General features: G+C 45.1%; 1 protein-coding gene across 1 annotated transcript in view; it reads left to right on the top strand.

Annotated features, from left to right (window-relative positions):
* Window positions 1–12,645, top strand: part of LOC149435689 (transient receptor potential cation channel subfamily M member 2-like) — a gene marked incomplete at its 3' end in the record, with an annotated part of 114,130 nt that overhangs the window by 74,603 nt on the left and 26,882 nt on the right. Inside the window, exons 4-10 of the mRNA XM_089662479.1 lie at window positions 17–182; window positions 319–499; window positions 1,911–2,068; window positions 6,010–6,187; window positions 6,732–6,863; window positions 6,957–7,103; window positions 7,784–7,839. Coding sequence (XP_089518605.1) covers window positions 17–182; window positions 319–499; window positions 1,911–2,068; window positions 6,010–6,187; window positions 6,732–6,863; window positions 6,957–7,103; window positions 7,784–7,839 — 1,018 coding nt within the window. The remainder of the gene's footprint in view (window positions 1–16; window positions 183–318; window positions 500–1,910; window positions 2,069–6,009; window positions 6,188–6,731; window positions 6,864–6,956; window positions 7,104–7,783; window positions 7,840–12,645) is intronic.

Genomic DNA, 12,645 nt, shown 5'->3' with positions numbered 1-12,645 from the left:
TCTATTGCTCTCTTAGGGAGACCTGTGGATGTGGTTACACCAGAGAATCCCATTTTCATGACACCCCAGATCCCAATAGGCCACCTGAAATCAATTGGGACCCTCAGAAACATGTCGTAGAATTCCCCACTGATGCTTATGGGTACATGATATTTACAAGAACCACCAGGACCTTGGCCAAGGTATGCTTGTTGGGTGTTGAAGGACATTACTGTATGCTGTGGAAGCCTAGACTGCTGTTGGACACATTTTATCATTTTAATGGTTGGGGTTAAACATCTTGCTGTATAAGTTACTTTAGGCTCTGTTTCTCAACAGTACGTGCGAGCATCCTCCGACACTCAGCCCAGCATATTGTTTGAACTGATGACAGAGCAGTGGGGGCTGCATGAACCAACTCTCCTCATATCTGTGACAGGAGGAGCCAAAGATTTCAACATCAGTCCAAGGCTGAAGACCCAGTTCAGCCGGGGCCTTGTGAAGGCTGCACAAAGCACAGGTAATGGGGCTTCTACAATGAGCACATCATCCTTGTGCTTCACTGTCACTGCTGTCCTCACTTGTAATGCTTGGCTGAAACACTTTAATGATCATGATTTTCAGTGGCTGTTGAGGAAAGTAGGTAATGTTTATTTTTGTTAGATAAAATGGCCTCTAGCAGAGCTAAAACTTGACAATTAAAGTCAGCCATAGACAGTTTGAATCTCGGCTGGTTCAGCAGAAACCGGTTGAGGTTCGAACCATGTATGGGAAGGCGGAATGCACCCGAGTTGATTGATTGATGACATTGGGTACAACCAGTCTGCCGAATTTTACATGCAATTATTGCTAGCGGCTGGTATATTCACTAGTAATCAGGGGTGGACTGACCATTCGGGAAATTGGGCACTGCCCGAGGGCCCAGGGTCAGTAGAGGGCCCCATGAGATGCCCCTGGTACCTTTCATATGCTTTTTTGGGTGTGGTTTGAGTGTGGACGTGGACACAGGGGCCCCATGATCCCCTATTGCCCGGGGGCCCCATGAGTTGTCAGTCCGCCCCTGCTAGTAATAGTCACTGTCTTCTCCCAGCAGGGGCTGACAGCACAATGACTCGGCTGGAGGGATTCCTCGGTCAACACTGTCTGCCTTAAGTAGACCCCCTCTAAGTACCTTTCAAGTCTAAAAGAATAAATTCCTGCCGTTTCACAATAATCAGCAATAGTTTTCTCTTATTAGAAACACTCCATTTATATTATTAAAATACCATCTTGCCAACTTACTTCAGTCGTTCAGTCATCCAGGAATTTTTCTCTTTTGTTGTTTGACATGCGTTGCCCCTCCATGTGCTCCTTGCTATGAAGGCCAGTTATAGACTGGGGCAGTGGCCATTTTTGTACTGTTGAGTTGTTGGTGAGGAGGCGTACTGGACACCTTAGCTGCCATTGTGCTACATGCTGGGTGTCCAGTGCTCTCCGGTACCTTTAAGGAGGGGTGGGCTCCCTCAGGTCCACCTGCCCTTGGTCTATCCATTAAATACATGTGCTCTCAAAATTTGTATAGTTAGAACTATAGAATATTGGGGTGCCCTGAAGAGGCTCTGTAGCTTACGCATGTGTTAGCAAAATTGTAATAACTAAACCCCTGTTTTTAATTCATTCTGTTAGGTTAATTCGGCTTGTTTGCAGGCTGGTTGGCAAGCTGAGCCAGGAATTTGTCTCTTTTGTTGTTTGACATGCATTGTCCCTCCATGTGCTCCTTGCTGTGAAGGCCAGTTATAGACTGGGGCAGGGGCCATTTTTGTACTTTTCATATACTGTTTGTAGTTTAAGTAAGGAAGTGGATGATGAAATGGCTAACCAGAGAGGGTTACAGTACAGACAGTGCAGCCATATTTTGTATAGCCAATCTCTCCTCCCTTTCTTACATACAGGGGCCTGGATCATCACTGGAGGGTCTCATGCTGGGGTCATGAAGCACGTAGGTGAAGCCATACGGAATTTCAGTGGAGGAAAAGGCTATGAGATTGTCCTGATAGGCATTGCTACCTGGGGCATCGTCCACAACCGAAAATCACTGCTCAGTGAGGCGGTAAGAAGTAGACATAGTCTACATCATATAGAACATAACTTTCATAGAAATATCTTGTACTAATTGCCAGAATTTTTTGTGATCTTTCTTTTAAGGAACACAAGAAACAAGATTTAGGAATTAGGAGAAAGCTATGGATCTCTTATTCAGCTTAGAAGATCATTTTCCATTAAAGTCTGGAGTTTAAGAGAGTTAATCTTGTGACACAATGCTGCTCGTGTATGGCAGCTACTAGCCTTTACACACAGTGCAGTATATATATGAATAAGCTCTGGAAGGAATGAATGGTGTTGGCGATTGCATCAAAGGGTGGAACAGTGTGTGCATCAGGCTTGTAATCTAGTATACAAGGGACTTCAAATGGAGTGTGGCTTCCTTGTTTTTCTTTATTTAACGGTTTATTTATTACAGATACTTATAAAGCACTGGCAACTTATGCAGTGCTTTCCATATACTGTATATTACATAGTTAGCCTGGCTGAAAAAAGACAAAAGTGCATCGAGGTCATCCCCCGAGAGGCAATCGGATATTCCCTGGATCAACTTTACGTATAAATGTTATATCCAGTTATAGTCTGTGTATCCAAGAAAGAATCCAGGACTTTCCTACAGCAATCCACTGAGCTGGACACAACCAACTCTTGAGGGAGTCTATTCCACATTCTCACAGCTCTCACTGTGAAGAAACCATTCCGTGTTTGTAGATTAAAATTCTTTTCCTCCAGACATAAAGAGTGCCCCCTTTTCCTCTGTGATGACCTCAGGGGGAATAACTACACCGAGTTCACTATATGAACCACTGATGTATTTATACATGGAGATCATATCCCCCTTATGTATTATACATGGAGATCATATCCCCCCTTATGTATTATACATGGAGATCATATCCCCCTTATGTATTATACATGGAGATCATATCCCCCTTATGTATTATACATGGAGATCATATCCCCCCCTTATGTATTATACATGGAGATCATATCCCCCCTTATGTATTATACATGGAGATCATATCCCCCCTTATGTATTATACATGGAGATCATATCCCCCTTATGTATTATACATGGTGATCATATCCCCCCTTATGTATTATACATGGAGGTCATATCCCCCCTTATGTATTATACATGGAGATCATATCCCCCTTATGTATTATACATGGAGATCATATCCCCCCTTATGTATTATACATGGAGATCATATCCCCCCTTATGTATTATACATGGAGATCATATCCCCCCTTATGTATTATACATGGGGATCATATCTCCCCCTTATGTATTATACATGGAGATCATATCCCCCCTTATGTATTATACATGGTGATCATATCCCCCTTATGTATTATACATGGGGATCATATTCCCCCTTATGTATTATACATGGGGATCATATCCCCCCTTATGTATTATACATAGAGATCATATCCCCTCTTATGTACTATACATGGAGATCATATCCCCCCTTATGTATTATACATGGTGATCATAGCCCCCCTTATGTATTATACATGGTGATCATATCCCCCCTTAAGTATTATACATGGAGATCATATCCCCCCTTATGTATTATACATGGTGATCATATCCCCCTTATGTATTATACATGGAGATCATATCCCCCCTTATGTACTATACATGGAGATCATATCCCCCCTTATGTATTATACATGGAGATCATATCCCCCCTTTAATCTCCTCTTCTCAAGAGAGAATAAATTCAGTTCCTCTAATCTTTCCTCATAGCTGATCTCCTCCATGCCTCTTATCAGTTTGGTTGCTCTTCTCTGCACTTTCTCCAGTTCCCCAATGTTCTTTTTGTGAATTGGTGCCCAAAACTGAACTGCATATTCCAGATGAGGTCTTACTAATGATTTGTACCGGGGGAAATGATATATCTCTCTGGAGTCTATACCTCTTTTAATACAAGAGAGGATTTTGCTCGCTTTAGAAGCCGCAGCTTGGCATTGCTGCCATTATTAAGCTTGTGAACTCCCAGAACCTTCTCCACCATTGATTCCCCCAGTTGTACCCCCCCCCCCCTTAGTATGTATGATGCATGCATATTCTTAGCCCCCAAGTGCAGAACCTTACATTTATCAACATTAAACCTCATTTGCCACATAGTTGCCCAATTAAACAGAGCATTGAGGTCGGCTTGTAAGTTGAAGAGATCCTATAAGGACATTCACATCAGTCCCTACCCACAAGGAACTTAAAATCTAAGGTCTCTAACTCACATTCATACACATAGGACCAATTTAGATAGGAGACAACCTACCATTATGTCTTTGGTGGTGGGAGGAAACCCACGCAGACACAGGGAGAGCATGCAAACTCCAGGAAGGTAGTGCCATGGTTGGCACCATGGCATCAAACCGAACTGCCTAATGCTGCTAGATAGAAGTGCTAATCACTTAGCCTCTGTGCTGCCCCCAGTTCTCCAGTTACCCCAGCACCAGCTACTGATAACAAACAAGATCCTGAAAGGAGTTCACTTTTAACTGTTCCAAAGCAGGAGTGCAGTAACCCTTGCCACAGGATATTTGTGTGGAACCCCAACAAATCCTATACTCTGCACAATCCTGTTTCACATTGCACATTGAACCATCATTTGGCAGCCAGCAGATTCTGCACATTGTACTACCCTATGGCAGTGGACATTTAATATATTTATACTTAGTGGGCTGCTATGCCCTCCCCTGAAATCTCTTATAAGCTGCTCAGCTATGAATTTTGCTGTGTGACCTGTTCTGCAATGCACAACCTCTTCTTGAAAATCCTCATGCCAGCTCCGGCTCCTCTCAGGATTTTTGCTTTCTATCAGGGCCATCTTAATGCATGGGCACCCCCAGATGCATGGGGGCCCATAATAATCGTGCATTGAATCATACTTGCCAGTTGTCCCAGATTTGCCAGGACAGTCACGATTTTTACTAAGCTATCCCAGAATGGCTGTGTTCCAGGCAGCATCCCAGTACCTATACTTTGCCCTCCTGCTCCCAGTATTGTGCCCTTCTGATCACCTCTGTAATGTGCCCGTCATGTTGATCAGTCTTTGATTTATGGCATGTTTTTTATTATTTAAAATTGATTTTATTGAAAGTACTAATAAATATATGTTTACTTCTATCAACTAGTTTTACTGTAATTCTTGAGAGTAGGTGCACAAATTTGGGCTGGCTGGTAGGGGCCCCAGTGCATAACTTTGCCCAGGGGCTCATGATGCTATTAAGACGGCCCTGCTTTCTATTCAATCCAATGAAAATTTCATAGTTCATTTGTTCCAGCAGAGCACTGGGGTCCACCAAGAGTAAGTGAACTTTGAGTTAAGAACCTTATAGCTATAGCCCCCAGACCTGCACTAACACCAAATCCAGCCATAGCTGCCAATAATTCCTACCAGTCCTTAGATATGGTGGCTGCATTAGTTTTATTTTTTCAGGCTAAGAACCTTTTCAGCATGTACAGAAAACATTCAGACTGCAGCATGGTATGTCTTCCACAATGCCCTAACCACATATACTTCAAACTTGGGATCAGACCTTCCTTTTCTTTCCTGTAGTCACAGAGCAAATCTGTAAAACATGCTCAGTATTTCCTGGAACTACATTCCTCACAAGTCTCAGTTCCTCCAAGCAAGCCCTTGTTATTCCAAAATGCACAGCACTCCATATCCCCTTCATCTGTGCCCTCTATCCGCCAATCACCATCTGGTCAGCATACATATTATACCCAAAATGGCAGCCTCCAATGTGGAGAGGAAACTCTATAGATGGACATTGTTTATAGCCTTCCCTAAACGTATCACTGCTGCTCAGCATTGCAGGCAATTCATTAACCCTCCTTGTGTGACATGTAAGGAACAAAGCTTCTAAACAGAAAAAAATATGTGTAACCGCATTAATATTCTTCTTTTTATGTGAATTTGTCTGTAGGGGGGAGCTCCTGCCTCGTACCCCATGGATGTAGGATCGCAGGGGGCACTGTGTTGTTTGGACAACAACCACACACACTTCATACTGGTGGATGACGGGACACATGGACGCTATGGGATGGAAATCCCACTGAGAACTCGTCTTGAGAAATTTATCTCTGAACAGAAATTGCCCAATGGTGAGGGGAAGATGGCATGCAAGTTTAGCTGGCAAAACAGGAAGATGTAGTGACACAATAATGAGAAATGGAAGAGATTGGATGGATTGGTGCCTTGAAGACAGGGGCGGACTGACCATTTGGAAAGTCGGCAACTGCCCGAGGGCCCGGGGTCAGTAGGGGGCCCCATGAGATGCCCCTGGTACCTTTTTCATAGGATTTTTTGAGTTTGGGCAAGGACACAGGGGCCCCATGATCCCCTATTGCCCGGGGGTCCCATCAGTTGTCAGTCCGCCTCTGCTTGAAGGTCAACTAGTCAGAATTATCCAGTCTTACCATTGTATTGTAGAGGGACATATCATGAGGGCCTTCCAGAAGAGACCTTACTCTCATTATTAAAGTGTTAGTCTACTAGCAAAACTAAACTAAATTTTATTGATAGGTAGAATCTAATGGCCCCATGGCTTCTTTTCTACTGAACGGTCCTGGAGTGAGAACTCCCTCAAAGTTCCTTGTTCTGTTCCTACCTTCCTTATTGTGTTTTTTATCCTGTTGAAATCTCCAGGCAGAAAGGAGAGGGGTGCCATTCATGACCTAAAGGGACGCTTTTTGGACGCCATGGACATTTCTCAGTTTCCAGGCAGAAAGAACCGTAAAAATGCAGGCAGGGCGCAGGACAAAGCACTCGGGACAAAATGTATGTGAAATGGTTTGATACAGTAATGTTTTACTATGTGATTTTAGTGTATGAGTGAATGTCACTTTTTGTCATTTTCAAATTTCTCGCCAGCTCCATCCCCCGTACATCCCGACGATCGCAGGGGACAGAACCCAGAAGATGATCCTCTGGATTACATTGCCGGGACACTGCAGGAGGGACATCACGGGAGCGCAGGACAAGGAAAGAGATCGAGGGATCGCGGAGCAGCCCTGCATGGTAAGCCCGAGTGTAGCTCGGGGTTACCGCTTGTGGTACTGAAACTTTACCCCGAGCTACACTCGGGAATACCGCCAGGGGGGTTAAAGTGTATCCAAAGCCCAACTGTTTTTTTTTAGTAGGGGCTGGTTAGGTCCTTTTTTTGCACTCTGTGTCCTTGCTGGGGAGATTCACCACCTTTGTTGTTATATTGATCATTGTCTCGGAACAGAAAGTGATAGGAAATTAAACATTTTACAGCCGTAAATAGGGGTTGGACAGGCAGAGCAAGGATTGAGAGAAAATTATGAATGGAGACACTGGTATTCGTGCCAGCTAAATGGGCAATCCCCCTCCCTGGCAAACACAAGACAGTGGTCATCTATACCTGTTGTGTGTCTGGTACAGGAATTGAAGGAAAATGAGACACAGAAAAAAAAACAAGTTTAATTTCAAACATTCCCTATCCACTAAGAAAGAAAGAAAGAAAGAAAGAAAGAAAGAAAGAAAGAAAGAAACGTTTTGGCATTAGATATATTTTAACTCTCTAGCATCCACCAGATATTGAAATGTTGAAAGCTCAGAACACATTTATATACAATGTGCTCACAGACTGTCTAATAGTGAAAGCAGCAGTAGGATGTATCCATCCCACAATCAACTGAGATGTATTTGTATGTTATTTTCTTTCTTTATCTCAGAAACAGCCATTAAGGCAGTGTGTGTGGTGCTGGAAGGAGGTCCCGGAACGTTGGATGTGAGTTCACAAATGCCCAGTCAGGTCTATAATTGCCATATAGTAGATATAAATGCACTTTGTGAGCACCGTATGCCTTTGCAAGCTTATTTATTTCCCTGTAAAAATAGCATCAAGGTTCAAGTAGGAATATACTGTACATACCTCTTGTAGATAGACAACAACTGCTTATTGGGTGGATAAGAATAGAAAACTAGTCGTATGGTTCCTAGCTGGAGAATACAACGTTTCTAGTATCAGATTGGTGTTGGGAATTGTCTTGAGGTTTGCATGCATGCATTGGAAGCATCTGTAATAGAGGCCATACTATTGATATTGTTTCTCTGAACACATAAGTGTTTATACTACATAGTTCTAAAAATGATATTGTTACATAGTTGGTAAAGTTGAATAAAGACACCAGTCTATCCAGTTCAACTTATGTCTGTGTTGTATGTGTTTATGTCACTGCCATTTCCCATATCATTGTATATTGCATTTGTTAAGATACCTACACCACACTGACACCACCAACTGTGGAAGGGTATTCAGGAAAAAGTAGGAATTATATTTTATAAAACTTATCATTAACTTTACTTACTAATTGTAGTTGATTCTAAACACAATTGTTTCCTAAATCTGGCCATAGACTGTTCAAAATGAAACATGTATGGCTAGGCTGAATGTACACAAGTTGATCGATCAACTTAGGTACAAGCAGTCTGTTGGATTTATTTATTATTGATTATTGTTAGTGGCTATTACACTGTTCAACAGGTAAAAAGTTTTGGGCATAAAATTAGCTAATCTTACATAATTTTGGGGTGCTGAAAACTAAAATGACCCTAAAAAATGTTGATTGGCTCTAGTTTCCATGATATATTCACCCATCTAATGACGTAAGCCATTCAAAATTATGATGCAACTTCAGCTGCATATTGCGCAATTGATACTGGTGACCAATAGAAAATTGCATGTATACTGAGATGATGCAATATTAGCCTTTAATTGCATCACTTCACTGCATAAAAGCTGCAGTATCTGTAGCTGATTGTAGTTCGACAGCGTCTTTACATTTCGTTTTATGCTTATATAGGCTACTCAGTAATGCCTCGAACTTGTGTGAATAAAGCAGATAATTTCTGCTATATCTGCGGTGAAATAACTTTTATCTCACAAAAAAGGAGGATAACAGGAATGATTAAGAAAGCCTACAACTTGTATTTTGGCTGCAAGATAGGAGACCAGGACAAGAGCTGGGCACCACATATATGCTGCAATTCTTGTGGGACGGCACTGGAGCAATGGTTGAATGGAAAAAAGGCATCTATGCCTTTCGCTGTGCCAATGATTTGGAGAGAGCCAACAGATCATGTTAGTAATTGTTACTTTTGTATGGTGCCTCCAATTGTAAAAGGGCTAAATAAGAAGAAAAAGTTATCTGTGCACTATCCAAATATTCCATCGGCAATACGTCCAGTTCCTCATGGAGAGGGGCTACCAATTCCTAAAGCACCAGAATCCTTCGTGGTTGAGTCAAGTGAGGAAGAACCTGAAGCGTGTAGTCACGTGCAGTTGTAAGAGATAGCCCTTTCCTCGAATACAAGAGAAAAGCCAAGAGAAGCAAAACCGACACAAACTGAAGACAAAACTAGTGAGAATCCTAAGTATTAAAATGATTCAACTTAGCTTATGGCTATAATTTTTCTTGGTAATCCTATGCAATATATTATGCCATTTAGGCTTTGTTATGTAGTCAATATCACTTGCTTTATATTTGTGGAAAGACATCTATCTATATAATTATTGTGCATTATGTAGTCATTACGCCTATAGTAGAAAACATTCCGTTTACAGAAAAACTAGAGCCAATTGACAAATTTCATTGTTATATTTGAACTCAGAATGTGAATTTCATTAAGAAATGGATCCTTTTGTTTCCAAAACTGGCAAAAAATAAAAATTTGTTGAACAGTGTTATAGGTGCTAGTAGTAGTCACTGTGCTCTCCCAGCATGGACGGCTCCCTCTGTTCCCACACAGGGAGGACACAATGGCTCAACGGGCAAAATTCCCCCATCAACACTGACTGTGTGGATGGGTGAATTGAAAATTGCTCAGTCTGTGGCTTGCTCTACTGTTTGGGAGCTCACTGATCACACCGCCCCTGGCATCATCTCCTCTTTGCTTCCACCCACTAATCACATGGCCCCAGCATGCTCTCCTCTCGCTCATGATCAATGATTACATAGTCACCAGTATCCTCTACTCTCACTGATCACACAACCCTCAGCATCCTCTCCTCCTGCTCCCCCTCACTGATCAAGTAGCCTCCAGCATCCTCTCCACCTGCTCCCCCTCACTGATCACGTAGCCTCCAGCATCCTCCCCTCCTGCTCCCGCTCACTAATCACGTAGCCTCCAGAATCCTATTCTCCTGCTCCCGCTCACTGATCACATATCCTCCAGCATCCTCTCCTCCTGCTCCCGCTCACTGATCACATATCCTCCAGCATCCTCTCCTCCTGCTCCCGCTCACTGATCACATATCCTCCAGCATCCTCTCCTCCTGCTCCCGCTCACTGATCACATAGCCTCCAGCATCCTCTCCTCCTGCTCCCGCTCACTGATCACATAGCCTCCAGCATCCTCTCCACCTGCTTCCCCTTACTGATCACATAGCCTCCAGCATCCTCTCCTCCTGCTCCCGCTCACTGATCACATATCCTCCAGCATCCTCTCCTCCTGCTCCCGCTCACTGATCACATAGCCTCCAGCATCCTCTCCACCTGCTCCCCCTCACTGATCACATATCCTCCAGCATCCTCTCCTTCTGCTCCCGCTCACTGATCACATATCCTCCAGCATCCTCTCCTCCTGCTTCCCCTCACTGATCACATATCCTCCAGCATACTCTCCTCCTGCTCCCCCTCACTGATCACATATCCTCCAGCCTCCTCTCCTCCTGCTCCAGCTCACTGATCACATATCCTCCAGCATCCTCTCCTCCTGCTCCCGCTCACTGATCACATAGCCTCCAGCATCCTGTCCTCCTGCTCCCGCTCACTGATCACATAGCCTCCAGCATCCTCTCCTCATGCTCCTGCTCACTGATCACATAGCCTCCAGCATCCTCTCCTCCTGCTCCCGCTCACTGATCACATAGCCTCCAGCATCCTCTCCATCTGCTCCCGCTCACTGATCACATAGCCTCCAGCATCCTCTCCTCATGCTCCCGCTCAGTGATCACATAGCCTCCAGCATCCTATCCTCATGCTCCCGCTCACTGATGACATAGCCTCCAGCATCCTCTCCTCCCTCTCACTGATCACATATCCTCCAGCATCCTCTCCATCTGCTCCCGCTCACTGATCACATAGCCTCCAGCATCCTCTCCTCCTGCTCCCCCTCACTGATCACATATCCTCCAGCATCCTCTTCTCCTTCTCCCGCTCACTGATCACACAACCCTCAGCATCCTCTCCACCTGCTCCCGCTCACTGATCACATATCCTTCAGCATCCTCTCCTCCTGCACCCGCTCACTGATCACATAGCCTCCAGCATCCTCTCCTCCTGCTCCCGCTCTCTGATCACATATGCTCCAGCATCCTCTCCTCCTGCTCCCCCTCACTGATCACATATCCTCCAGCATGCTCTCCTCCTGCTCCCGCTCCCGCTCACTGATCACATATACTCCAGCATCCTCTCCTCCTGCTCCCGCTCACTGATCACATAGCCTCCAGCATCCTCTCCACCTGCTCCCCCTCACTGATCACATATCCTCCAGCATCCTCTCCTTCTGCTCCCGCTCACTGATCACATATCCTCCAGCATCCTCTCCTCCTGCTCCCCCTCACTGATCACATATCCTCCAGCATACTCTCCTCCTGCTCCCCCTCACTGATCACATATCCTCCAGCATCCTCTCCTCCTGCTCCCGCTCACTGATCACATATCCTCCAGCCTCCTCTCCTCCTGCTCCCGCTCACTGATCACATATCCTCCAGCATCCTCTCCTCCTGCTCCCGCTCACTGATCACATAGCCTCCAGCATCCTGTCCTCCTGCTCCCGCTCACTGATCACATAGCCTCCAGCATCCTCTCCTCATGCTCCTGCTCACTGATCACATAGCCTCCAGCATCCTCTCCTCCTGCTCCCGCTCACTGATCACATAGCCTCCAGCATCCTCTCCATCTGCTCCTGCTCACTGATCACATAGCCTCCAGCATCCTCTCCTCATGCTCCCGCTCAGTGATCACATAGCCTCCAGCATCCTATCCTCATGCTCCCGCTCACTGATGACATAGCCTCCAGCATCCTCTCCTCCCTCTCACTGATCACATATCCTCCAGCATCCTCTCCATCTGCTCCCGCTCACTGATCACATATCCTCCAGCATCCTCTTCTCCTTCTCCCGCTCACTGATCACACAACCCTCAGCATCCTCTCCACCTGCTCCCGCTCACTGATCACATAGCCTCCAGCATCCTCTCCTCCTGCACCCGCTCACTGATCACATAGCCTCCAGCATCCTCTCCTCCTGCTCCCGCTCTCTGATCACATAGCCTCCAGCATTCTCTTCACCTACTCCCGCTCACTGATCACATAGCCTCCAGCATCCTCTCCTCCTGCTCCTGCTCACTGATCACATAGCCTCCAGCATTCTCTTCACCTACTCCCGCTCACTGATCACGTAGCCTCCAGCATCCTCTCCTCCTGCTCCCGCTCAATGATCACATAGCCTCCAGCATCCTCTCCTCCTGCTCCCACTCACTGATCACATAGCCTCCAGAATCCTCTCCTCCTGCTCCCGCTCACTGATCAC

Source organism: Staurois parvus, unplaced genomic scaffold (assembly GCF_062004578.1).
Source record: "Staurois parvus isolate SC_StPar_1 unplaced genomic scaffold, SC_StPar_1.0 ptg001481l, whole genome shotgun sequence".
Lineage (NCBI taxonomy): Eukaryota > Metazoa > Chordata > Amphibia > Anura > Ranidae > Staurois > Staurois parvus.
The sequence above is the reverse complement of the archived record's forward strand: the minus strand, read 5'-3'. Positions and strand labels throughout refer to the sequence as shown.